Source organism: Amphiura filiformis, chromosome 6 (genome assembly GCF_039555335.1).
Source record: "Amphiura filiformis chromosome 6, Afil_fr2py, whole genome shotgun sequence".
Lineage (NCBI taxonomy): Eukaryota > Metazoa > Echinodermata > Ophiuroidea > Amphilepidida > Amphiuridae > Amphiura > Amphiura filiformis.
In genome coordinates, this window is record NC_092633.1 from 61,398,989 (window position 1) to 61,426,758 (window position 27,770).

The following is a 27,770-nucleotide window of genomic DNA, read 5'->3' on the forward strand; positions in this document are numbered from 1 at the left end:
GTTTGATGTGATGGGTTATGTTCACTCCAATTGATGCATTGTGGATAAATGCAAAAGCAAAAATTAATGGAAGTATACAATACTGAAGAGTAAATTAAAAATGATGGATTCTATAAGTCATAGAAATTATGAAGCTATTCTTCACAATTCACAGGTTGAATGATATTTCTTTTTATGTATATATTTCTAAAGTTTTTGATCAAGTATGTCAAATATTTTGTGTGTATTTCTTTTCCTCTAGTAGTGCATAATATTTCATAAAATAATATGCCACAGATAAGTTTTTTTTTGTCATTATGTTTTTATTAGAGAAAACAAAACAAAACAAAAAATCACAACAACAGCTGCAAAAGTATAAAAAAATACATATTATAAGGTACTGCAGCATGCACAAATGAAAAATAGATACTGAGTCACATGTGGCAATATTGCCACATAGATACATGTGGCAATATGGCATAACACTATAACATGTACATACATCAAAGGTCCAAGCACCACTTTTAAAAATAATTACTTAATTTACCCTTTTATAAGCAATGCCATAGATAAGTTACAAGTAGAAGGCATTAATTTACTTTAACCACATACAATAATGCCACCTTTATGCACACAGGAAAGTACCAAGATTACTTCTCCAGTATTGGTCAGCCTAATGTCCAGATATTTTGATCCCGACTCGTCTGTTACAACAATGGAAGCATACCTCTATGCTCTGGGGATTTCGCTGTCAGCAATGGGCTTAGTTTTACTTCATCACCCGTACTTCTTTTATATACAATGTATAGGCATGAAAATTAGGGTAGCTTCCTCAGCCCTTATCTACCGTAAGGTATGTGAAGATGCGGCTGTAACACAGCATGTAGTGTAAGATTTTAACCCTTTTCAGCAAGGTACATAGGACTTTGCCTCATCAAAGACATTAGAACAAGGTACATGTATGTTGTTATGTGTTATAACAGGGCATGCAGTCAGTTCAGAAATTGAATGGGTAACTGACATTGTAACATTCAAGCACATATGTTATAGCATTATCATCACACTGATGTGATAATTGTATAACTTATCCTTTGGATACGAATTTATAAATGTATGTGGCAGTGTGAAGTTGAAGGAAAAAGACCTAATTTATCTGAAAATTAATATTAATAAATGCAAGAACTGTATTAGTGTGGTGATATTGTAAAATTAAGGGCTTGGAAAGCATGTTTGCACAGTGTTTTTTGGGACCTGAGAGAACATCAGACACACCAAATTGAATTCTGATTATCGAGGAATGTCCTTTTGATATCAAATAATTTTGAATTTTTGAAATTTGCAATATAATACAAATTTTATGGCTCATCTAACATTGCCAGTGTGTGATTGGTTGTAGTGGTTTTGTTTATAGCATGTGAATTCTTTCTGAACTAATTTCTCAAGATTTCCAATCAATGGCTGAAAAGGTCTATTGTACTTTATTGCTCATACTTATCTAATGAATCTTGTTTTGAGAGAATCATCAGATAAAAAAACAAGGACAAATAAAACATCGTCCATTCAATTTCTGTAGTGAGTATAGTAATAACACAGTATAACATTTTTATTTTATTTTCATAATTCTAAGCATCTTCAATCCAGAATTTGCTGCTTGCATTGCATAGTCATATCTATTCCCAGTCATCACACTTTCATCTGGTCATTGCACGCCACTATACCATCAGTAAATGATGGTATAACATCACTGATTCATTACGTAATTCCACTCATCCTTCCTGAATAGATAAAGTTCTCTGGCATTATGTTAGAATCCTTGTTACAGTTTCATGCTCTATATGCAGTACGCACAGCACTTCATTAGACTGGCAACATTGCTGCTTCTTCTTTCCTGAAGTTGCTGCCGTTGAAGCTTCTAGCGCCACCAGCAACTTCAGGAAAGAAGAGGAAGCAAGGTTGCCAGTCTGATGAAGTGCTGTGTAGTAGCATAAAAGTGTAACAAGGTATGTCATTAAAAATGGATTTGATAGTATGAATTCCCATCAATCCAGATGAACCTAATTAAAGACAGATAAAAAGAATTTACCACGTCTGGTGTCACTGTCAATTATGATCCTTGATTGGTTTACACAGGTTAATAGTGTGTAAAAGGAAAACCGATCTATCTGGTGCTGATCGGAGAAAAGGAATAGCAGCAAATGGCGAAAAATTACATACTTTTACAAGGCAAAAAGCAGCTTTTCTAAGCATTGTTGACATGGTGCCTTCGCGAAAGAAAGTTTCCTAAGTACTATAAAGACCTAACTTTTGAGATGGTTTGCATGTTTGAAGGTGCAAAATTAACAATAAGGCGCCCGGTTATACCGCCTCGTTCAGCAAGTCATCATCACGACACTTGTAAACAAACGGTGCTCGAGTTTGATTGACAGATGACGTCAGACGCGATAAATTCTTTTTATCTCTTGTCTTTCATTATAATATAATACATCTTGCAATCTTACATAACACTGTTAGCTCCTCAAAATAAATGTGGCAAATCCAATGCTGGTTAGAATACAGCAATGAACAGATCCACAATGCAGTGAGTGATGGTGGTATACTATTATTTTCATTGTTTGTGACATCCCTCCCGACATTACCCTTATGCACTCTTACCCTCCTGGCTAACCATTACTTCCAATAACAAATATCTCAATACGGCCTCATTCAATGCAACAACTTATCATCAAGAGACAAAAATAGTTAAAAACAAGAATTGAATTAGCTGATCTAATTTCAGTGGTATCATGCAAGTAAAGGTTAGTTTCATAGATGTCATTTTCAGCACAATGTTCTTTGTGGTGAGAATTTATTAACATTGACATGGAAAGCACATTGAAATTTCTGAATCACCGCAATGGATGTATGCTGGAATTATTGTCCAATAGGTAGGCAATCCACTTGAGTCTCTCTCGATAAACACTTTTACCCAAGTTGTAAGAAAACATGGACCATTGTAAAAGGTAAGGCAACAGCATTTAGTACATGAATGAAGTTCACCATTTTGGACAAAATATCTAAACCAATAAATAAAAATAAAAATATAAAAACCAATTAATTCACTAATACATACATCTGTAATAATCCCTTCGGGGCAATCCGAAAATCCGAAATACTCGGACTGACTTGGACCGAAAGATCGGATTGAACATTTTTCAAAATTTACTATTCGCTGCAAATAGGGGCTTATATCATCGGGTTTAGCCCGATCGGGGGGAGTCCTAACCGAGTTGAAACAGACTGGGGTTCTTTCTTTTGGTTTGAGTCTGGATCAGGAAAAACACTTTTTCAAGAAAAATGTCAGGTTTCCATCCTATTAAGGTATCCAATATAAGACACATGGCCATATACAAATAAAATGGTGGATAATTAGTCTGTCTTGGAATTTGTGGTTCTGGTGCAGGTTGTTGGTTCTTAAAATTTAAGAACTGTGGTTCTTAAATTCTAGCAGAAATTGGTTATGAATGGAAGTAGATTAATGCACTTTAATTGTAAGTCTTCTTTTTGCAAATAAAGCTTCTTAGTGCAGATGGAGACTAAAGCCTGCCATTGGGAATTTTGTCTGAGCTTAGAAGGAAAAGCCAGGTATCCAAAAGGAGTTGATTTAGCAGAAATTTGTCATTTTTTCTATCCTTTTTAAAACATAAAGTTACTGTTGAATAGATTCATTAGGTTTGTTGGTTAATATACCATATTGTTTGTAATAAACGCCCCAGGGGCGTTGCATTTTTCCAAAAAGGGGGGCGTTTATTGGAAGTGAATTGTCAGTGAAAAAAGCTTTAAAATCGTGTTCAATTTCCCGATGGTGCTCCTATCAAAAGGAGGGATTTACGACTAAACATGATGGCGGTGACCACGGAAAATGACATTTTCGTGGGGAATACAACAAAATTACACCTGTAAGTGCACGGAATTATTGAAATTGTACCATAATTAGGCAATGAAATGGATGGAAGTTGAGTCATAAAAGTTTTGTCCATTCAATTTAGCGATCGTGACTGACATGACTGATGCAAGTTTTAAGCTTACCTACATGATATGTCATGGAAATGTTCGCACTTTTGTCAATTTTTACAGAAAAATTGGAAGGGGGCGTTTATTAGAGGGGGAGCGTTTATTACAAACAATACGGTATATATTTCCATTTTGCTTGACAAAACAAATTTTACTCAGCATAACAAAGTCTGGAGAAGTGCAGGAAGCTATGGAAATAAGGAGAAGATGGAGCAAAACCATGAACAGAGAAGAAGGGACATATTTCCTAATTCACGTCTATGATCCTCTTTTGAAGACTCGAAAAGAGACTAAGAGTTAAATAACTAGTTTCACGGGAAAGGGGATCAGATGAACATATCAGTCATACCTGATGAAGTCCTCCGATGTCAAGGACGAAATATTGTAGTTAGTAAAATTCAAGCAAAATGGAAATATTTAACATAAAATTATATTTGAAAGAGTCTACCTCTGTCCCCCCTGGTTATGCCTTGCAGTGTGCAGTTGTGCTTCTTATACTATTGTAGATTGAATGGCTATGCTGGCATCCCTGCTTTTATTATTATTTATAGCTTGCTTATTTTATAGCTTGCTTATTTTACAGCTTACTATTTTATAACTTATAATAAAATTCTATAGCTTATTATTTATAGCTTGCTTTTATTATTATTATTATTATTATTATTATTATTATTATTATTATTATTATTATTATTATTATTATTATTATTATTATTATTATTATTATTATTATTTAATATTTATAGCTTACTTATTTCAACAGGACACCTTCCATAGTAAATAAGACAGCTCCTACCTATGTGTACATACATACTGAGAATTAGCCATACATGTAATAACATCAGAAAATTTGAAATAGTCACTAACTTTTTAATATAATTTAATGCCTGATGACTTTGAATTTCTTCTAGAATTTACAGGATGACATTGGACCACAGTGGCTTCACTAGAGGCATACAGCTGGGTAACATGACTCCCAGATCTGGCAATTTCTGTTCTTTTTGTCCCTTTAAGAATATTTGCACATCGTGGATTAAACCATTTTAAGCAATAATTAGATTGCCATTTTTTCCAGGTTTTATTTTCAAATGACCATCAATATAGTTAGGTAGATTTCTATCAAAATTACACATTTTAAATCAGTCATCTAAAAAATTTCTATTTCAGAGCCTGCTCATTCACCTTTCTCATCCTTCTTCCTACCATGCATTGGTCATCAAGTTGGCAACTTATTATCGTATTCGACCTAATTAGTGCCGCCAGGTGCTTAAGTTTGTCATTTTTTGTGGGCGCTTATTAAAATGATGTAATAAACACAGACTGACTGTTGCAACGTTTACTGGTTTATCTTGATTCACAGAGGATGGTGATTACTTTACAATTACATGAACCCATTTGCTGTATTTCTGATTATTTGGAGATGTTTATATATAATTAGGACATCTTTTTACAGACATTGAAGATTGCGATAGCGATACTATCCCATTTGCTGCATTTTAGGCTGTTGAAGATACCACTTGTAGATAACGCTCCTTACTTGTATCCATGGCTGTTGTGGTGATACTATGATGCCATTTCGCTTTTACAGTGTGTCTTCATGCTTCCACCCGCGTTGTTCATATCTAATATCATAGCTCAGTTATCTGAACCATCATTGGGTGTCAATGTGTATGGGCTTGCTGGAGGGTTCTCCATCATTGTCATCTATCATCTGATAACATTTCATCATTATCATTATTGTGCAGAGAGAATAGGTATGAATATCAGGGTGTGTGCTACAGCATTTGTATATAGGAAGGTAGGTTCAACCCTTTCAATTATGCATGGTTGTGATGGTGATACTACGATCCTATTTCCCTTACTTTTCAGAGCTGCTGGATGCTCCTACTCCCAGTCTCATATTGTATCTCATTTTGCATCAACTCAACCATCACCATCTTTGGGTATCAAATCTGTTTATGGGTTTATGGAAAGCTGTCGTAGTTTGGGAAAACCACCCGAAATAAGCAAGCAAGCAAGCACTTTTTTTCTGTCTTTTGATGTCCAATCTTGTCTTTATCAGATCGCTTTCATGTTTGCCATTTGTCTGCTTCAGTAGCACATCTATGCTTGTTGCATATCTTCAGTAGCACATCTCCTTTCTCCTCACAGGCTGTGTCACCCACTGTCGGATGTAGCCCTCCTCAAGTAGCTTCCATTTGCTTCTGTTCTGTGCTTCTCTTGCCCAGGTTGTACCCAGATAGGATGTGAGACCATCACGCCATCTTCGTTTTTGTCTTCCCCTTCTCTTTCCTGTTCTTGGCTGCCATTCCGTTAACCTCTTTGTCCATCTATTGTCGTCTCTACGAGCTATGTGTCCCGCCCATCTCCACTTTGCCTCCTTGACCCTTTCCATGATATCTTTGACATTTGTTTTGTCAGTAGCACATCTATGCTTGTTTATAAGTGTGAAATAATTTGATCAGTGTGAAATAAAAGGTAAGCTTCCAAGGACATGTATAGCTTAGATGGATTACAACAACTAGTAAGTAGAAGAACAGTATTTTGCAAAGATCTTTCACGCTGCCCGATTTTACGCTGTTTACAGCATAAGGTAGGATTCTGATTTGCTAATTGAATTGCGGATGTTAGGCAGAATGATTCTTAGACAGAGTTCTTTATTATTTCGTCTAAAAAACAAACAAAAAACATTCAGCGTGTTGACCTGAAGATTAGTGAATCTACAATAGCTCCTGTGCTTTCTATTAAGAACTTAGGTGTTGCACTTGATCCTTGTCTCAAAATTGCATTTGGCACTGACTGTAGTGAGATACACTGTGGCTTATCTGCTGTGATGAGCTATTTGAATGATGACTTTATTCAGTTGCTAAGGATGGTATGGATTACAATAGCTATTTGTTGTATTTCAGAATATGTTGCAATGTTACATACCTTTAGAGGTTATCTTTTTACAGGTGTCAAAGATAGTGCTGTCAAATCGGCCAAATAGGTTTTTATAACGGTGTTGCCATGAATGGTCTCTTTTAATGTAAATTTGACTTATTGAAGGTTTATGCATGCTACTTTGTAACAAGTAAACATATCTTTACCAATATTAATCAAATTCCTTTATTTCCAGTGTTTCTTGGTGATCATATCTCAAATCATAGTTTCTTTGTCATCAATTCTATAATCAGCATAATTGAGTAGCAAAGTATTGTATGGGCTCACTGGAGAGTTTTTTATCTGTGTCATCTGTCACATGCTCCCATATCACCCGTATCAATATGGTGTTGTGAGATCATGCATGAAAATGATAGTGTGTGCCATAACATACGACCTACGAAAGTACATGTAGTTGCCATCATATTATGTAGTACTTCTTCTGAGCTAATTAACCAGTAGTACAATAATGAAGTAATTGTATAAATTTGTTTTACAGAAATTGTAAGTGTAGCATATTGTGTGCAGGAGTGTTTTGGACTGACTGTTGCGACTTTTACTGGTTTATCTATAGAGCATGATGCACACACAGACAGAGGATGGTGATTACTTTACAATTACATGAACCCATTTGCTGTATTTCAGATTATTTGGAGATGTTTATATATAATTAGGACATCTTTTTACAGACATTGAAGATTGCGATAGCGATACTATCCCATTTGCTGCATTTTAGGCTGTTGAAGATACCGCTTGTAGATAACACTCCTGACTGTGATGGTGATACTATGATGCCATTTCTGTTTAATTACAGTGTGTCTTCATGCTTCCACTCCCAGTGTTCATATCTGATATCGTAGCTCAGTTATCTGAACCATCATTGGGTGTCAATGTGTATGGGCTTGCTGGAGGGTTCTCCATCCTTCTCATCTGTCGATTGATAACATATCATCATTATCATTATTGTGCAAGGAGTTTAGGTATGAAAATCAGGGTGTGTGCCACAGCATTTATATATAGGAAGGTAGGTTCAACCCTTTCAATTTCGCATGGTTGTGATACTATCATATTTCCCTTACTTTTCAGAGCTGCTGGATGCTCCTACTCCCGGTGCTCATATCTCATATTGTATCTCATTTTGCGTCAACTCAACCATCACCATCTTTGGATATCAAATCTGTTTATGGGTTTGCTGGAGGGTTCTCCATCTGCATCATATGTAGCTTAGTCACGGGTCATCAGTATCATTTCAGAATATCAAGATTAGGCATGAAAATCAGGGTGTGTGCCACAGCATTTGTATATAGGAAGGTAGGCTGGTTTCCTTCTTGTAAAGCCAATACAGTGTACTGTAAGACCATAGTCTGTATTTGAAATGACAGTTGATGTCTGATTTAGGTTATACTACTAACTGCTTGCATTGGTTATCCAGGGATTTGATCATGGGTGCAATGGTTTATTGTAGTATGTATATAGAGTACGGTATACATCTTGGGTGCAAGTGTCTGATTGTTGCTTATGATTTGTATGGTTTGTCTTGGGTTACAGTGATCAACAAATTATAGTATTATGCACTATAAATAATTGCACTATAAATGATGGCACAATTATATTTGAATTACCAATTCTGCTTAGTGTGTTTTGACTGTTTTGATTGCAGTGTGTTTTGACTGTTTTATAGTAGGGATGCCTTTGATTAAGTGTTTTGTGCACTAAGGCGGTGGAAAAATATTTGTTTGGTTATGGTTTCCCAACTGAACATGGCACAATCAAGACCTTTGACTCAAAAAAGTTGGAGGCCTTTGGGGCAACCAAAAACAGTTACCACATCTGTCACAACCTTGATAACTTCATATAGCAGGAACTAATGATGTTCACGTTGCAGATAGCTTGCATTGTTAATCATGCAAAATACCTAAAATAAAATATATTAATAATAATAATAATAATGGAGGGTTCTTAGTAGGCGCACAATCTTCAAAAGAACTCAAGGCGCACAAACAATAAAGACAAACAAGTTACATATGTGAATCCGGAAAAGCATGAAGAAAAAGATGCGTTTTAAGCTGCTTTTTGAATTGAGTAAGCGAATGTATGTTACGGAGGCTGTTTGGAAGCGAATTCCAATAACCTGAGCAGCGAAATGAAAGGAGCGCTCACCAGCCGATTTAAGATTAACACAGGGAGATTTCAATAATCTTTCAGTTGAAGATCGAAGTGATCGAGCTGGTTTGTACGTGCAGAGCGCAGCAGACAGATAAGTTGGTAATGTATCTTCAAAGTGCCGAAAAGCAAGAACAGCTAACTTATACTGAATCCGAAATTCTAAAGGCAGCCAGTGAAGCTCATATATGACGGGGGTGATATGCTCATACTTCCTTTTCTTCATGACCGACTGACCCTCCTTTTCAAGCGGCATGCAAACCTAACTAAATTTGTCCCCAACCTAATGGGTTCTGCCTGGCATTTGGCAAATGTCACAAATAAATTGTAAGTTTGGTTAGATATTGGTATTGGAAGCTGATTCTTGTTTCAGAGGTTTATGTTTTATTGTGTGGCGCTTCTGTTATCAAGTAGATGAATGAGTGATCATTGGCAGGGTGATAAATCCTGATGAGTTCTAGTGCTCATTGGCGTACGCAGGGGGGGTGTTACGTGTGTGAAACACCCCCTTGGATCTGTCAAAAAAATAAAATGAGGGAAAAGAAAAGGCAAAGAAAGAGAGAGAGGGGGGGAAAGAGAGAGAGAGAAAGAGAGGGAGGGAGGGAGATAGGGGGAGGAGAGGTGGGAGATGAGCAAGGCATAGGGGACATATTATCACAATAATATCATAGGCCTATAGCCTTAACAACCCCACACAAATTATCTCACCCCATAACCGGTATTGACCGGTAACATATGTAAATGTGTTAATTGTTGGTACATGTCAACCCCCCCCCCCCCATCATCACACCCCTGGCAACGTACGTACGTTAAGGTTTTAATTGTTAATTGACATATATGTTTACACCAACACCCCAGCAAAGTACTTAAAAGTTTTAATTGTCAACCCGCTTTTGCATATCTTACACCGCATTGCGCCATGTTATCAGCTGAAAACCGTTTGCAAGCTATTCGTTACTTGCACAGTTCCGCCATTATGCACTATGTGCGGGGAGAGCCTCGAACTGGCAGCATACATGAATGGGAATTGAACCAGTCATATAACATTCTGTGTAAGGTTACGTAATTCTTCCTTTCATGTATGCTGCCAGTTCGAGGCTCTCCCGCATATAGTGCATAATGGCGGAACCGTGCAAGTGGCGAATAGATGATTTTTACTTTGTAATCTAAATCTAATCGCTTTTCAAAAGAATATGTTAAAATAAAGCATATTTAGACAGTATTTTGCATTGAAATTATGCACCAAATGGTTTCAATTGGACCTTCATTTTGCAACATTTCTGAGGAGGGAAAACTTGTTCACGAAAGGCTTCATAGACCGTCATTTCACGAGTTTTCGGCTTTTGAAACTAATATTTTACACACTAATAGTGCCAAAATGGTCCACCAAATCGCTTCAATTAGGTCTTCATTTTGCAAAAGTTTCTTACTTCTCAGGGGGGCACATCCCCCCTCAGACACCCCCTGCGTAGTGGATAAACAAGTGGCCATATTCGCTTTCGACATTTAACATAAATCATAGGCCTACAATTAAAGGGAAAACTTGTTCACAAAAGGCTTTTTGGACCATCATTTCACAATTTTTTGGCTTTTTCAGACTAAAATTTTACACACTATTACCAAAATGGTCCACCAAATCACTTCAATTAGGTATTCATTTTGCAAAATTTCCTACTTCTCAGGGGGGCACATCCCCCCCTCAGACACCCCCCTTGCGTCGCGCAAGCGGGACGCGATGTATGCTACGCGGCCATTTAACTTCTTTTTTTCATCACACCCCCCTTGAAAAATTCCTGCGTACGCTACTGCTAGTGCTGTATCTTTTGTGTCACAGGATATGCATTTCCATTGCAGGGTGCAGGGTGTTTTGGGGGTTTGCAGGGTGATCCTGCACCCGCCAGTATCTCGCCCTGCACCCCGCAAGTAACTGGTCCTGTACCCTGCAAGTAACTCGCCCTACATCGCGCAAGTAACATCTCTTGCCCTGCACCCCGCAAGTAACTTACTCCTCAACCCGCAAGTAAGCTGTAACTCACCCCTTACCCCGCAAAAAGTAACACACCTATGGGTAAAAACCCACCCGCATCCCGCTCACCCGCAAATGAACGGGACTACGTAAGTTCCATTGAAACAAGTAGAGTCTCCTTCACCGTTCATCACTGATTAACAACGATGCGTGCGCGTCATCTGCGTGGTTTATTTCGCGAGGGCAGCTTTAGCAGCCCGAACGAAGTAAACCACATTGGACAGAGGTATTAACCAGAAGTATAATAAAAGTACTTGCGTACTTTTGTTCTGTGTTTTGATGTCCAATCTTGTCTTTATCAGATCGCTTTCACGTTTGCCATTTGTCTGCTTCAGTAACACATCTATGCTTGTTGCAAAAGTCTAAATATTGATGAATTTTGGGTGTTCTTGTTCTGCTAATCGGTGATTCTCCTTTGATGTGTACCTATAAAGTAGTTAAAACAATGAATCATGAATCGTTTTGTTCAACGAGAGTTCAATTATCGCTGATAGTATTTACTACCCCTGATAGTAGTTACATGGTTTATGCTAGTGAAGTGTTAAAAGGAAAAGTGTGAAATAATTTAATCAGTGTGAAATAAAAGGTAAGTTGCCATGGACATGTATAGCTTTAATGGATTACAACAACAAGTAAGTAGGAGAACAGTATTTTGCAAAGACCCTTCACGCTGCCTGATTTGGCGCTGTTTACTGCATAAGGTAGGATTCTGATTTGCTCATTGAATTACATCATCATATCAGCACCTCATACAACTCCATTTCTTATAATCCTTTACTACATATATGTGTTTTAACTATATAATTATTTCTTCATAAAATCCACATTAACATGTTCAAAGAAAAGTATAGGCTGTCTCTCTGTAGTTTATATTTCATTGCACCTCATTTCATTTCATATGGGCTCTGAGTGAACACTGGTCACTGGAAGGATAACTATATCATCAGCAATCGTACAGTGTCTGATAGCTATACCATAATTTTTTAGTAGCATAAGTTTAGTAATTGTCAGGTAGCCTAATATTCAAGTCAACAGGAAAATTTGTTGGGAATTGTGATGAATTCATCACTCATTAAATAATAAAAACTTGATATGGACTAAAAATATTTGTTTAAATAAAAAGGTGAATTTTGTGTTCAAAACATGGACATGTTTTGTGTGACCACACCAATGACATGTACTTTATGCAATTAGTTTCTGGGAATTAATATGGCTGGGGTGCAGACCCTCTCCCCCACCCCAACACACATAACCCTACACCCGCTTGCAACCCTGAATAGAGCTCTTTCCACTCCTTTTCACTATGCTCAATATTCTATAGTAATTGTGTTATTCATGCAAGGTATGTATAGGAGACTGGCTAATTAATAAACTGAGACTATGTTTGTCAAAGTTTAAGGAAAAAAAGAATTGTGTAAATGCAGGGTATTAAGATGACTTTGAGATGAAGTTTACATCTCTAAAGTCTGTACTACAAAACTTTTCTGTTTTTCTTTTCCTTTGATGGAATGGTAAGTAACTAACTTTGTTGAGCTGAATGAAGTAAAACATGATTTGGCATATAATTAAGATGTAAATATTATACTATTTGAGTTATACTTAAAACTAAGATTTATAATAGTGTTGCTTTATGTTCCTCTTCCATAACCCCTCCCTTTCCCCATCAGTCAATGTTGGGAGAATATATGGTGATGACGAGCATATTGTGCATTCTAACTTTGGACTGGGTAGAAGGGGGGACCATTTCCAATTACATGGGTAGGCCTTTAAAGTGTTCAACTAATTTTGATCTGAGATTGTAGTTATCTTGTTACACCCTTGTTTGAAACAACATAATTGTAATAAGTTGTTGCTACAACAAGCTCAATTGATTTGTGCGTTATATTTATCCGAAATGAAAAATTGTGACAAAAGAGCTAGAAAACATGAATTGGTAACTGATATTGATGATGTTGAGTACATTTTGTGTTTCTTTAGGCGGTTCGTCTAAGTGGCGTTGCATTAGGCAAGACAACAGTCGGTCAGCTGGTCAACATATTATCCAATGATGTCAACAGGTTTGACCAGGTAAACTAACAGTCATAAGACTCCACATAACATATTTACCATCACATCAAGGAGATCCGATGTTGTATTTTTGATAGGTAACAATCATTTTGATACGTACAGCAGCCTGTATAAGCAAAAATGATATCAAGCAACATAAAGAATTGCTTCCTTTTTGTCTATATGCCTCTTGAAATGAGACTAGCTAATTTGGATTCCATTCTAATCTACCATATTAGCATTTCGCCCCTAATAAGTGCCCCTAGAGAATGTTTAGAGTGACTAGTGTCTAAGCACCCACTTTTCAATGCACCTTGTCAACTACATTCCATTAAATACCTGAATAAAATGAGGCCCAATTTAGGGTTATGTTGATTTTGACCTCGGACACACTATAATTTTGAATGTAAAGGTGTGTAAATTCCCATTTGCACCTTTCCTTGAAAATGACTGACCAAGGTGCTTCAAATGCGTATTATGTCAAATTTAGTGTGCTTCATAGATTCTCTCAATATTATTGTTTTCCATCACAGGTGTGATTTTTCTACACTATCTCTGGATAGCACCTCTACAGCTGTGTATCGTATCAGCGCTATTATGGCCTGCTTTTGGCCCATATTCTCTACTAGGTCCTGTCATATTTTGTCTCTTAAGTCCGTTCCAAGCGTACATGGGGAGACTTTTCTCCAAATTAAGGTAAGAAAAGTCTTCAATTATCCAGACATAGAAAAAGAAGCATTTACCCAAGTTGATCTACAATCCCGGTCATAATTGTTAGAATACTTTAACATGAGTACTTCAATTAAGCCCCCCATTCCCCCGATCAATGTTGGTAGTTGATTTTTTTGTCATGCATCACTAGAGACATCAAACATTGATTGGTGAGGAAGGGGGAGGGTTGTAGTAACAGGACTTTACATCAAAGAAAGCTAATTTTCAGTATGTTAAGTATAACCAAAATACGGGTTAAAACATTCCTACTTTTACACAAGTGTTCGAACAACTTATGACCGGGATTGTAGGTGATTTCAATGGTTCTTGGCAACATTTGTGTATTGCTAATATAAATGGAGCCTCTTTTAATATACAATGCAAGGATGTTTATAATAATTATTACAAAATATTATAATATTTGCTACTGAGTTCAAACTGGTAACCCTGGTTGAGGTATTTTAATCCATATTTAGTGCTTATGTTAAAATGCAAAATTGACGCCATGTGCCTCATTTACTTGTGTTAGGTCACAAATTATGAATATTTTTCAATGTTAAGGAGCTATTTACAGTGTGCAGATAAAGTGATCTTCATTTGTCTGTGAAATGCTTACTGTCTCACATTCAAATTAATGATTTGTAAAAATAAAAGAAAAAGGATACCGCCTACAACTTACTTTGATCTTCACCTTCATATATCTTGTATAGCTATCTAGTTACCGCTCAATCGGTAAAGTAAATAATGAAGAAGGAGGCGGCCTATATGCTTCACCCTAGCAGGGCGTAAGACAATGCGAAACACAAATTAATATATGCGAGGATCGGAAATAAACGATGCAAGCTCGAGAAATTATAATTTAAATGGCGTGATTGGGGCTCGAGCAAACTGGCATATGAAAATATTGAGAGAGAAAAATCAGGACTCAGCGGGGATTGAACCCCGGTCGCTGGATTACCGGTCCAGAGCTTTACCACTGTGCTACCTGAGTTCACAGTCGGTACTCGGGCAATCTCAACTTAAGTCCCCATGATAACTCTCTCATTGTGTCTCAGCGGCCAATTATATATTAAATAATGAAGAAGGAGGCGGCCTATATGCTTCACCCTAGCAGGGCGTAAGACAATGCGAAACACAAATTAATATATGCGAGGATCGGAAATAAACGATGCAAGCTCGAGAAATTATAATTTAAATGGCGTGATTGGGGCTCGAGCAAACTGGCATATGAAAATATCTGTAAAGTGTTAGACTCTTGATGCATTGGTAAGGCGTTACGACGCTAGACTGGTTCATTGGTGTTTAGTGATGTGAGTTTGAGCCCATGGTGCAATCTATGTTTGTTGCAAAAATTACGCTGGCTTGAAATTTTCCAGAGCAAGGAACTAATTGCCTGTTGTCTTTGGCTACCCGTATGATAATTTTGGTCAACCTGATTACGGCTGCAGCGGTTTGTTGTGGTATGAATAATGGTTGCGCTTGTAGGCTGCAAGTACCTGCTTGTTGCTAAATGGTTTTTATGGTGTGTCTTAGGCCACGGTGGTCAGCGAATTCCTGTATAAAAGTGTGTTGGGGTTTGCGAGTTTCTGCCTGTGCATAGGACACTATAAATCATGGGACTTGTTTTTATAGGTCCAAGACGGCATTGCTAACAGATGAACGAGTCAGAATAATGAATGAAATCATCTCCGGGATGCGAGTAGTGAAAATCTACACATGGGAGAAACCGTTTGCAGAACTTGTGAGGATAGCTAGGAGGTTAGTATTAGGTATTGTATATCATCACCCTAACCAATGATACATGCAATTATGAGAAGGCACACAGAAGTTTGGAAAGGGAACTATAAAATGAGCTGTGATATAAGTAGGGGTGTGTGTTGGGGTGGCTGTACAATATATGTATTTTTTTTTATCTTTCCACTACAATATATGTATTTTGCTATAAATAGGGAAATGTTGTGTGTTCGTTTTTTCATTTGTGTGTTTATTTGACCATCAATAGGCTTTTTCTATTTTGATCTAAACATAACAAAACAAACACGAGAAGAAAGCTTAGATTAATGAGAGTAACATAACATATATGTGGTTGTAATCCTGTGCGGGGACTTGAACAATGAAACCATAGAACAGGTAATTGGTGATAATGTATTTAACCAACCATTTTTTTGGTATTTTTATCTTCCAGAAATGAAGTGAAGAAAGTAATGAGTGCCTCATATTTGCGAGCCTTTAATCTTGCTTTCTTTTTCTCAGCAACAAATTTGATTGCTTTTGTCACTTTTGTGACTTACTCTTTAACTGGCAATGCTCTACTACCATCAAAAGTGTATCTGGCAATCCCTTTGTATAATGTGATACGGTTGACGTTGGTATTGTTTGTACCATTTGCTGTGATGAATGGCATGGAGTCTAGGATCTCAATAAAGAGAATTCAGGTGAGTCGGTTGAAAGCTATTTAGTGATTGATGATGGTGATGGTGATGGTGATGATGATGATGAGGAGGAGGACGAAGAAATAAAAGAGTGTTTGGTGTAGATGACATCAAAAGCAGAAAGGTAACCTTATGTTTAGCTATATAGTGATGATGATTGATAATGGTGATGACGATGGTGATGATGATGATGACGACAAGGAGGAGGAGGAAGAAGAAGAAAATAGTGTTTTATGTAGATGCCTGATATCTCCATCAAAAGTAGAAAGATATACTTTTGTTTACTTTTTGTTTAGCTATTTAGCTATTTAATGATGATGATTGATGATGGTGATGATGATAATGATGAGGAGGAGGAAGAAGAAGAAAAAGAGTTTTTATGCAGATCCCTGATATCAAGTGCAGAAAGACATAGGTAACCTTTTGTTTATCTTTTTCTTTTAAATTTTAGGCATTCTTAGAACTAGAAGAATTATCACCAAAGACAGATAGAAAGTCTCCTAGCAATGGTGACCTGCACATGAATAGTATCATGCTGCACAATAAAGATGGCGAAGAGAGCCAGGAAAACATGGAGCTGTCAGAAACACAATCTAAATCAGATGTGGGAATAAATGTGACAAATTTAACAGGGTCTTGGGAAATGGTGAGTACAGATCTAGGTATTGGATTAAGAGAATAAAGGTGTTGGTTTTAGCCTCTGTCATGCATCCATTGTTTCAAATAACAAGAGCAATATTAGTATTGAACAAAATGGTAAAAGGCTGAGTTGTTCTAGTCTAAAGGGGCGCACAACAGAAGTTGTAAATAAGACCTTTACTGTTATTCTTTAACATTTGGTTATTCTTTTAAGATGAATAAATATATAAATAAAACTAAGTTGTTGATTAGGCCCATGAAATTACCTGAATTGATCAGTGGTGTTGTTAGTGTGTAAATCGGATTTGTCTGAGGAGTGTGTATGGAGCCGCACATCCTTGTGCAGCAATCATGCTGTATAACAAGGCTGGGAGGATGGTACTCATTCTGTATTGACCATTTTGTTTGCTTTCATTCATTTATATACTTATCAATAAGAAAATTTAAAAAAGAATTCACAGAGATAAAAAGCACACATTACCAACATACAAAATATATACAGTATGCTCGTATAGTTAGCAATTGCAAATGTGAGATATGATTTAAATACTAATGAGCATGATAGCCCAAAAAATAAATCTCTAAATAGAGGCTTATTACCTTTGGGTCCATATATTTATTCAATTTGGATTCCTTAGTTTCCATCATATAATATTACGTTTTGATGTCCTTGTTGTATTCCATCAGGGTGAGGATGCCATGCTAGCATTAGAAGATCTTAGCTTCAGTGTGGGGCCAGGGGAGTTACTAGCTGTTATTGGCCCTGTGGGGTGTGGAAAGGTGAGTATTGATACAGAATGGAGGGAACTCTACTTGGTATTATTGTAAGCAGAAACATTCAATTGTGTTATGGAATCATTCACTACAGTCTGTCCACATAAAAGTACAAAGCAAATCTGTGGCATTGGGGGTCGATGGGTAAAGAGCGTAGTGCACGCAGCAAGTACAAATCGCGCAGCAGTTGGCGCGCTTTGGAAGCATTTACACACGCATTTCACCGAATAAATTATTCTCATACCTCCAAGTTCCGAGGTCTATTTACTTTGTACTTCTATATGGACACTCTGTAAGTTTAGATGGACAAGTTTATAGATGGACAGACAACTGACTACCCCACTGAAACATAGTGATTTATAGCTACGTTAAATGAAATGCACACTTAGGTATATTCGTCTCAGTTCACTGCCACATCAAGGTGGAGAGTGGTATAGTATACTTTATGTTGTAGGTCTTACTATGCATAGCCTTACCACTTCTTAAGCTTCCCACCTAGTATTCAGAGCATACTATTCCTTTTTCCATCAAGATCTGTCTCTCTTTATGGAACAATAGCTCACATGCACACAGGGTCTTAGCTAGAAATTGAGGTTTGCCTGTCATTTGAATAAAATTGCCTGCCCTAATTAGACCTTTAAAACATTTACCAGACTTCTACAGCCCATTGGTTGTTCATAGAGTTTAAATATGTCTTGACATGGCCTTGTTTTGCAAATCTGGGTGACGAAAAAGGTAAGTAGCCTTCCTCAACACCTACAATTATAATGTAGCATCTGTCAAAGGTATTAATTTTGCCCATTCCAGAAGCAAACTCCCTGTCTAAAATTACTTATAATATTTTACTTGCTTTCCTTTATTTCAGTCGTCATTGCTGATGGCTCTACTTGGTGAGATGCCAAATCAGACAGGTACAGTGTCTGTAGAAGGCAAAATTGGCTACACAGCACAACAACCATGGGTGTTCTCAGGAACTCTCAGAAATAACATCCTATTTGGCGAGCCCTATAATAAGAGTAGATATGAAAGAGTCATCAAAAACTGTGCATTAAAAAAGGTATGTGTTTCAGAATCGGCTTTACAGGGTGGTATGAAGTTTGAAAGATATTTTGTTGTGGCTAAATTAAAGTGTTAAAATGAAAAGCATAACAAGTTACTCAGAAAATTGGGGCTGTCATTGCTGCCCACTTGCTATGGCTGTGTCTCTTTAGTTTGACTTGCTTTACTTTTTGTCTTGTTCTGTTTAACTTTTGTACCATTCATTTTAGATGCTGTACTATCAGTTCATAGCTTCACTATAAGATGTTGAAATTTTCAACTTTTTGAACCTTTAAATAGATTTGTGCCAAATGCCGAATCAATCATACTAGGTTAGGAAGGCCTTGGATCTTTACTAGCTTGAAGTTTCAATAAAAGCTGCGACTACGCTAGTAGTCAATACCAATCTTCAAAGTGAAGATCAAAGCAATCACATTTTGGTACAAATCTAGAAATATTAAAGCTTGAGTATATGCTCATCAAACTTATGTTGGTATCAAACCGAGTGAAAGGCCACATATTTTAAGTACCTTAATATCTCAATAATCCGTCATATTTAATAGGGGCAGGGGAGGTTTATTTAAATAATATGAAACATGTTTCAGGTTATTACACACTTCAAATGATTTAAAAATATCTCAAAGTTTTATCATTTACATAATTAGAATTCTTGAAATGTATGAATACAAATTCAAGCCCAAGTTTTTTTAAATAATGTGTAATCTCTCGTTTTTCTCCAGGATCGTGAACAGTTGCCAGCGGGTGATATGACATTAGTTGGAGAAAGAGGAGTGACCTTGAGTGGAGGTCAAAGGGCAAGGGTGAGCCTTGCTAGAGCTGTGTATAACAATGCTGATGTATTTCTATTAGATGACCCTTAAGTGCAGTGGATACAACTGTAGGAAGGCAGCTATTTGAAGAGTGAGTACTTGGTAACTTGGGAGTAAATCACACATTGCTTTAATGAGTCCCTAATTAACTATAGATAAAAAGTGCGTATTTTCTTATCAGATGATCCAAAAATGTTTATAAATGAGTGCATACTCGAAAATTGAAAAGAAATGCTCTTTAGTCTGTGTTGGTTATGAAATAAAATAAATATAAGGATTCAAAGATTTCAAATGATGATGCTTGTCACGTTTGACCAACTATGATGCTATTATATGCAGGCTGGATCTGTCATGTTGCAAATCAACTTACTGTTCTACATATAACTTGTACTATTTTATGAAATTATTTTCAGTTGCATATCTGGTCTGCTGGCCAACAAACCTCGTATATTAGTTACACATCAGCTGCAGTATCTACATGATGCTGACAAAATTCTCATTCTGAAAAAGGTAAGACACTTTTTCTCCAAAGACCTTTTGCACTGGCCGACCGATTATGTAAAAAGAACTAGGTCATCACACCTGTGTCATGTGATGCTCTATGAGATTGATTAATGAATGATGAGATGATGATGTGATTCAATTAGCCAATCAGAACCTGACTTCATGTTCACGTCATAAACTGCACCAACTCAGGCAGTGCGGAAATTTGCAAATAGGTATAACTATCGTATTTATGTAACTAGCACTAGTGGAAAGAAAAACAATTGTGTAAAAATAGACTTTGCAATTTGCCCGAAAATAAAACAAAACCAGTTAAAAAAGAGAAGCAAAAAAACGAAACAGACTTATGAGACTCATGTAGACTTATGATAATAGGCAAATTATGAACAATGTTTTGGCATAATAAGAGGTTTTGTTTTCATTCTTAATGGCGACAAGTATGTTGTACTTGCCTCAAAGTTTCATATGTGACACGATCTGGTCCATGGGGCCAAAGGAGGCATTTTTGAAAATTGAGTTACTGCAATTATTACATTATATAAAACACCAAAGCAAGATCTAACATACTTGGTTCTAAAGTTATGAAGTTTTTCGATGTGTATTTTCTTATGTATTTTATTGTTTTTTGACTCCATATTTTTACCTTTATCTCAGTTTCAAATTTGCTGCCTTTGGCCCCCAGGGACCAGATCGTGTCACATAGTGTATTGAAACTGTTGTCTGTTTTATTTATGTGTTAACTTGTTCTTCATTCTAGGGTAAAGGTGTAATTGGTACTTACGAGGAGCTTGAAGAGTCTGGCATTGATTTTGCACTGCTCTAAAAAAAAAAAAAAAAAGAAGAGAAAGATGATGAAAATGATGCTGATTTCCCGGTGCCAAGAAAGAGAACTGTCAGTGATGCTTGCTCAGTGATGTCAATTGCTTCAGCCATATCAGAGGTATGGTGGAAATATACATTTGTTTGATACTAGTGACAATTAGATATGAAACTTTTATATGTGACATGAAGTTTATATCATTTACCTGTGTGCATTCTTTCAGCATACTTCTATAAGGTCACATGTACATCACATGTACATGTACCACCTACATGCACATTTATTTACATGTTTTTTTGTTGTCTTATTTAAAAAGAAGAGTAAGAGTTGGGTTTTTAAGAGCAACTTTTAAAGGGTGTGTTGGTACATCCACATTGTAAAGTTCAATTACATAGCCCATGTTTCCAACTTAGACACATGCCAGCTGTATTACTAATTGCCCGACACATTTACAACTCTTCATTTTCCAGCAGCCAAGAGCCAAATTTCAGTCCTGTTATAAAATTGTAAGAATTAGATGTTACAATTTTCTTATTTCCCACCGTCAAATTTGTGATAGCACATTTTATGTTCATTCATACACTCTTAGTACCACATAGCCAATCAGAAAAGCCGTTAGAAAAATATGCTGACTGTTAATGCGTCCAATGCACTCCACCCTACAAGTCTCATGCATTGGAACGCAGCAATGTCTCAACACACGTACATTATTGAGTTCCAATTTCCAGTAATATTCACACCATGGAATTGTTGGGGTTGTTTCTTTAAACTTTGATGTCATATAATTTTCAACTAATGAACTTCTGCACAAATCCTTGCTTCATTTTTTGTAATACTTTGTAATACTTCCTGACTATTTTAACAAGTGTAGAATTTCTTTAGGTGATTTGTTTTGAAGATTTTTCACAGCACAGTAATAATATTTTCTACTTGTCTTATATAACAACTTTTGATGTCATTTTGTCAATAACTATTCATCTAACCATATTTCAATATCTTGTTGAATGTAACAATGATGCTAACATTGTAAACAGGAAACGCACCGATTGTTGGAAATTGAGTCTAACATGGAGGTAGGTTGTTGTTATGGCAACAATAATGTATGCTTGTTTGTCTTTGATGCTTGTGTGTTTATTATTATTCATGTGTAGTACTATACAGGTGACTTCTTGTGGGTTATGTGGTATTATTAACACTCTAGTAGCTACTTAAACCTTTGTAGAGCTAGATCCTGATGTCTCTTATAATAATTCCCACAACTGCTAAATGTCTCTGATTGCTTTATGTAAATGTGATAATTTCTTCAATATTTACACAGTCAAAAAAGGTATCCTCCAAAAAATGGTAATAAAATTGCTTAAGTTACATGCAAACAAAAGATATGCAATACACATTGTTTTGTGGTAGTGTTATTTTTGTTGGTTTGGGTTTATTGGTCATTGAATTTATGGCCCACTTTTTACATGGCATTAAAAAGAGATAAATACAAAACAAGAAGCTTAAGACAAAATGCACACAATTTTTTTAAAGCTATGCATGCAGTCATCTAAGACAATTGTTTTCCCTTCAGTGAATAGATTCATCAGGTTTGTACTTCTAATCAAATGTGACATGATCAAGGGGAATGAGTCACATGTCGACCCTGGTCGAAGATGAGTTTTACATACGTTTCTAAAGAGGACATTTAGAGCTTTCAGAAACTGAAAACCCCATGTTGGTACAACTTTTCTTTGCAAAGTTATGTCACTTTTTCTATTGCTGAAAACAATATAAAACAAAAGAATTTTAACACTTTCTTTGCCAATATCTCAAAATCAATATTAGCGACATCCGACTCATTCCCCTTGATCGTGTCACAAATGGTAATTTTTGCTTGACAAAACCAGAAAGTTTTTACTTGCTAATATTTCATCCATCTCATTGGAGGACTTCAATAGATCTGAGTATCTGATCTACTTTTGAAGACTGGAAAAGAGACTATACACAATTGGAAGTCACGTTTCCCGGGAAAGTAGATCAGATGTTAAGATCTAATCAAGTCCTCCGATGAGATGAACGAAATATATGTAAGTAAAAACTGGTTTTGTCAAGCAAAAATTACCATTTGAATTGTTTCCCCTTTGGCTTTAGAAGTTGATGTCAGTTGACTTTAGAATCTCTAGGATTGTGAGTGTAGCTTTGTGTTGCAAGTATTTGAATATGTGCAGATCTTAGTTTTATGTGTGATAGAATTTAATTGGAAAATCAAAGCAGGAATATGCATACATTTGTTTTTGTTTGGGCACTGACAGGGACCTGACTATAGATTGATCAGCTTGTAATCAGTGGGAATTGTTAGGCTTTTACTACTACACCAAAAAGTAGAACCATGTTAAAGAGTGATACAGTTGACCTGTCTGGTCCAGACAAAGTATAGGGCTTTAATTAATAAATTCAAGATGCTTCTGGCGAGATATCTCGAAATAAAATATGTTGTATTAATCTGTGATGTTATAATCTGTGCCGATTATGAGCTGATCAAACTATATATTTTCTAAGGCACCAAATGTGAAAAAAATACAGACAAAAGCAAACATAGGGAGTAAAAAAACAATAAAATGCATAAGAATTTTGCATTATAAAAGCTCATAGCCTTCAACCACATATGTTATGGTTGTAAAGATTTCAATGATAGTACACTTGGTAACTAGGCAAATTGATGTTGATTTTTAAAAATGCCCTCCATTGGACTGATTGGATCAGAATGTGTGATATAATTATTCGGCATAATGACAAGACTTCAAAAAAACACTTTAATCTTCCAATATAAGTCAGTCTTTTTGTTAACCCTGTCATAGATTGACAAATTAAGTGGTTGTGACCCTTCTTACTCTTTACTCATTGAATCCCCATAACCCGGTGATGGCTGCCTGATGGATTCCTATACTCTGTAATCTTCCTTTTATACCAGTATCATACAAGTAGTTGTATTGATCAAATCGCTGTTGATCAGATGCTGGTAGGGTTTGCACAAATACTAACATTAATCTAGTCTTGGGGAGCTACTTGCAATTGACTTCTCTTGAGTTCAGCTGGTAGCGATTTGAAGCATGATTTATGATCAGTATATTAGCTACTTGTTAAAAAATGCTATGCTGGTAGCGACTGCTTATTTATACAAGTTTTAATATTCACGATCAAATGATCAGTAGATGCTGGTGTTATATGCATTCATGTCAATGCATGGGTTCATCACTTGTGTATATATATAGCTATCAAGTAATGACTGGTTTGATTTCATTGCAGGTAAGCAAGGACTTTAAGGGCCACTAATTATTTTGCAATTAAATTTTGGATTTTAAGCTTTTTAAAAAGAAATTAAAATATATATTTTATGATGTTTATGAATGAGGTTAAGACTAGATATAATTTTGCTGTAGTTCAAATGACAATAATCAATGTACTTGCATCTTTTGTTTTTACCCACCACAATACATTTCTATAAAAACCAAAATGGCAAGTCATTTGAACTATAACAAAATCATATCAAATCATTAAACATTTATTTATTTATTCACACACGCTTTTAAATCAGCGGCACACATGTACCTGGCAGTGTGCTCATATATATAGAACAAGCATATTGACATGATAAACAAATATCAAACCTGAGGATTACCATCATTATTAGTGAAACCTTTACATGACCCCACCAATTATGCATGCCTATACCCTACCAACCTTAGATTAATAAACACACAGATTGGAATTTTCAGTGCCTGTGCCCTCTGAGCGTACTCGAATTCAGCTGACGCCGGTACAGTGTTCAGACCTGGCAACATCGCTCATCTGACGCGCAAAGTTTCTTTTGTGTATGCTCCCGCTATTTGCTTTTTTGTTTGCTCACATGGTACCTGACTTAGTGTCTATCCCCATAGGCAACATGCCATGATTCTGCGGTATGCTACCAACCATATCCATTGATACACAATTATACACAGTAGACTACACTCAAATCACCCATGCTCACACACCTATGCCCCTCACATGAACCCACATAATCAAAATACTTGTGCGCATGTACCCCTCCGCACAGTCACACATACCGACAAGAGCTACATTGTGGGGGTATTTTTGTTTGTACGTATACGTTGTGGTTGTATGAGCAAATGTTTACAAAGTGACATTGTGGGTGTAAATACTTTACCCTATGGGTGTCTTTAAGACTATACCTACCCTGCCTAAACCCATAAGGTCACTGTACACCCAAATGGAATATAGAAAGTTATGCAATATAAAAATGAAAAGAATGAAAGAGCATTAAAATAGAACAAATAGCTGCATGAGCTACAATGCTCAAATGCGCAAAAGATAGATGGCAAGTAAGAAGGAGGGCGCTCAGGCCATTGCCATGCCAGAGGACAGCGTGGAAAATACCAATTTGCCTTTTCTTTTGTAATTATTGTGATTTTATTCCCCTGATAAGAAATCAAACTCTTTGAATTGTTTCACCAAGAGGTATCTATGTTATGGCATGTTTTGTGATTTCCCCATTGAGAGTGTAATGGTAAGTGTATCCTTCATGTCTGAGGGAGCGAGATAGAACAGCTGAATCCTGGCAAAAACAACCAATGAATGAAGCGATCCATCGCAAGTGATGTGATGCCGACTGACAGAATGATACATCATGTAATCGGCCTTTGATCCATTCACAGATATATCATGTTATTAACCTTAAGAAAGGCTGTATTGCTCATTGGGATATAATTAGTGAATTTGCTTATGGCATTTTCTATACCCACAATGTTGCACTTTGAGTTTGGTGTAGTGACGTATACGTATACCGAATCCCGCGCTTACTTACCTAAATGTGCATAGAGTATATTATACATGTGTGCACAAAGGCAGCTTGTTAGCACACTTGTGTTGCAATTACGTAAAATCAATGAGGTCATTTCCAAAGGTGAAATGAGGTGAAATGAGGTATGAGCATTGTTTCTAAAGAATGGTTAATGATAGTCATATCAAACTTGGTTATTAATTTCAGAAAGAGGATGAAGACTTGGGGCAGTTATCAGGTGAAGAAAAAGCAGTAGGCAGCATAGGGGTGAAGGTCTATATGAGATTCTTCTTAGCTGGGTGTAGCATGCTCTTCTTCATGTTCTTTATGGTCATCAATTTGACTGCACAGGTAATAGGTTTTGAGTTAATATCATAGTAGTCATAATGTTTGAAATGTTTGTTATATATTTTATTTTGTAGCATGTATCATTTCATTTTGCTCATTCAGGAAAACAAACTAACTTCATTCAAACCAAGTACTAGGGATGAGTGAGTGGATGAGTGAAAGAAAGTGAATGTGTAAGTGAGTTGGATTAAAGACGTGATGAGTTAATGGAGTGCAGTTGTCAATAATCGGTGATTGGTTGATTGATTCTTACTGTTATAGGGAGTCATTAATGTAGCAGATTGGTGGCTTGCAGAATGGACGTATGCAGAAGAAAATGCCTTGAGAAGTGGCGATGGAAACAGTACATTCACAGTAAGTTCACTAATTAGTAGTAAATTGAAATCTATAATATTTTTAGACCAGATAAAGCTTGAATAGGAAGTTTAAAGAAGGATTAGGCAGGATAATATGTAATAAAATTGTAAATCCTTATTCATGACAGAAGACATTTTGAACTTGACTGCAAATTTGTCATCAGAAAAGAGGTGTGGGCCCGGCGGTGGTGCTATCGTGTTGGGAGCCCGGCGGTGGTGCTATCGTGTTGGGGGCCCGGCGGTGGTGCTATCGTGTTGGGGGCCTGGCGGTGGTGCTATTGTGTTGGGGGCTCGGCGGTGGTGCTATCGTGTTGTCCCCTTAGACAAGTCTCTTCATCTCTATTGTCTTTCTCCACCCAAGATTAGAAATGGGGAACGGCATAATATAGTGCTGGAAAGGTAAAACAGACTTGTCATGAGGGAGGAGTGACAAAGTTAATTCAGGGGAAAAATCCAAGGAAAAAGAGATGGACATTTTGGCCTGTAAGCATTACTCCAGCATGACTTTATCTTTTTCAAATTGCAGCAACTACAAATTACACAACATATCTGTTACTTGGTGATTCTGCAAATAAATCAATAAGTACTGGTTGACATTATATGAAATATTTGATTCATATATATAAGTGATAATCTCAAAAAAGCAGAAAAACAGTGTTGTAGTAAATAATGGCTAAAACGTTTTATTGTATATAAATATGTTTTGCCAGTACACCAGTTCTGACCTCATAACAGTTAATATATACCAGCCAGATGAGCTTCAGCGATATAAAGAGGTATGATATCATCTCCTCCACCTAACCTTTTTGCGCTTTACCTACAACTGGTTACCCTGCCACACACGCTGTAGATAATGAGGTACATTGGTAATAATATCTTGGAAGTAGAGAATAAGGTACTGGGCACATATGTGATGCAATTAAGCTAGATGAGTCTAAATAGTTGTACTTTTTAGGGACTTAAATCCACTTCAGCGTACAATTCATCATAAGTGCTCAGTGCAAGAGTTAGATTTACAAATATGATTTAAGGTTATGATGGTTTTGAAGACTCATACAGGAATAAGGCGCTAACAAATGATTTATTTTGCTTCATTTGCTAGTATTTGAGAAATGGACCTGCTAAACTATTTTTGTATTTAAGTGCTGCTTATTTACTCTTACCTTTTGGGAAAGACGCTTAATATTGAGGTCTCAGTGACACAAAGATGCATATCTATCAGTTGATGTATGTATGATTGCCTGTCATGAAACTTATTGGTCGTGGCATACAAGGTATGCACTATCATGCAGGGCATCCGCTATCATGCAGGG

General features: G+C 36.5%; 1 protein-coding gene across 1 annotated transcript in view; it reads left to right on the forward strand.

The window, feature by feature from the left end:
* Positions 1–27,770, forward strand: part of LOC140155767 (ATP-binding cassette sub-family C member 4-like) — a 56,151-nt gene that overhangs the window by 14,454 nt on the left and 13,927 nt on the right. The window contains 16 exon segments of the mRNA XM_072178730.1: positions 617–832; positions 13,118–13,211; positions 13,723–13,882; positions 15,530–15,655; positions 16,083–16,332; positions 16,781–16,975; positions 17,656–17,748; positions 18,608–18,799; positions 19,521–19,656; positions 19,659–19,701; positions 20,024–20,120; positions 20,872–21,054; positions 21,969–22,007; positions 25,961–26,104; positions 26,363–26,455; positions 27,168–27,233. Of these exon segments, the coding sequence (XP_072034831.1) occupies positions 617–832; positions 13,118–13,211; positions 13,723–13,882; positions 15,530–15,655; positions 16,083–16,332; positions 16,781–16,975; positions 17,656–17,748; positions 18,608–18,799; positions 19,521–19,656; positions 19,659–19,701; positions 20,024–20,120; positions 20,872–21,054; positions 21,969–22,007; positions 25,961–26,104; positions 26,363–26,455; positions 27,168–27,233 (2,127 nt within the window).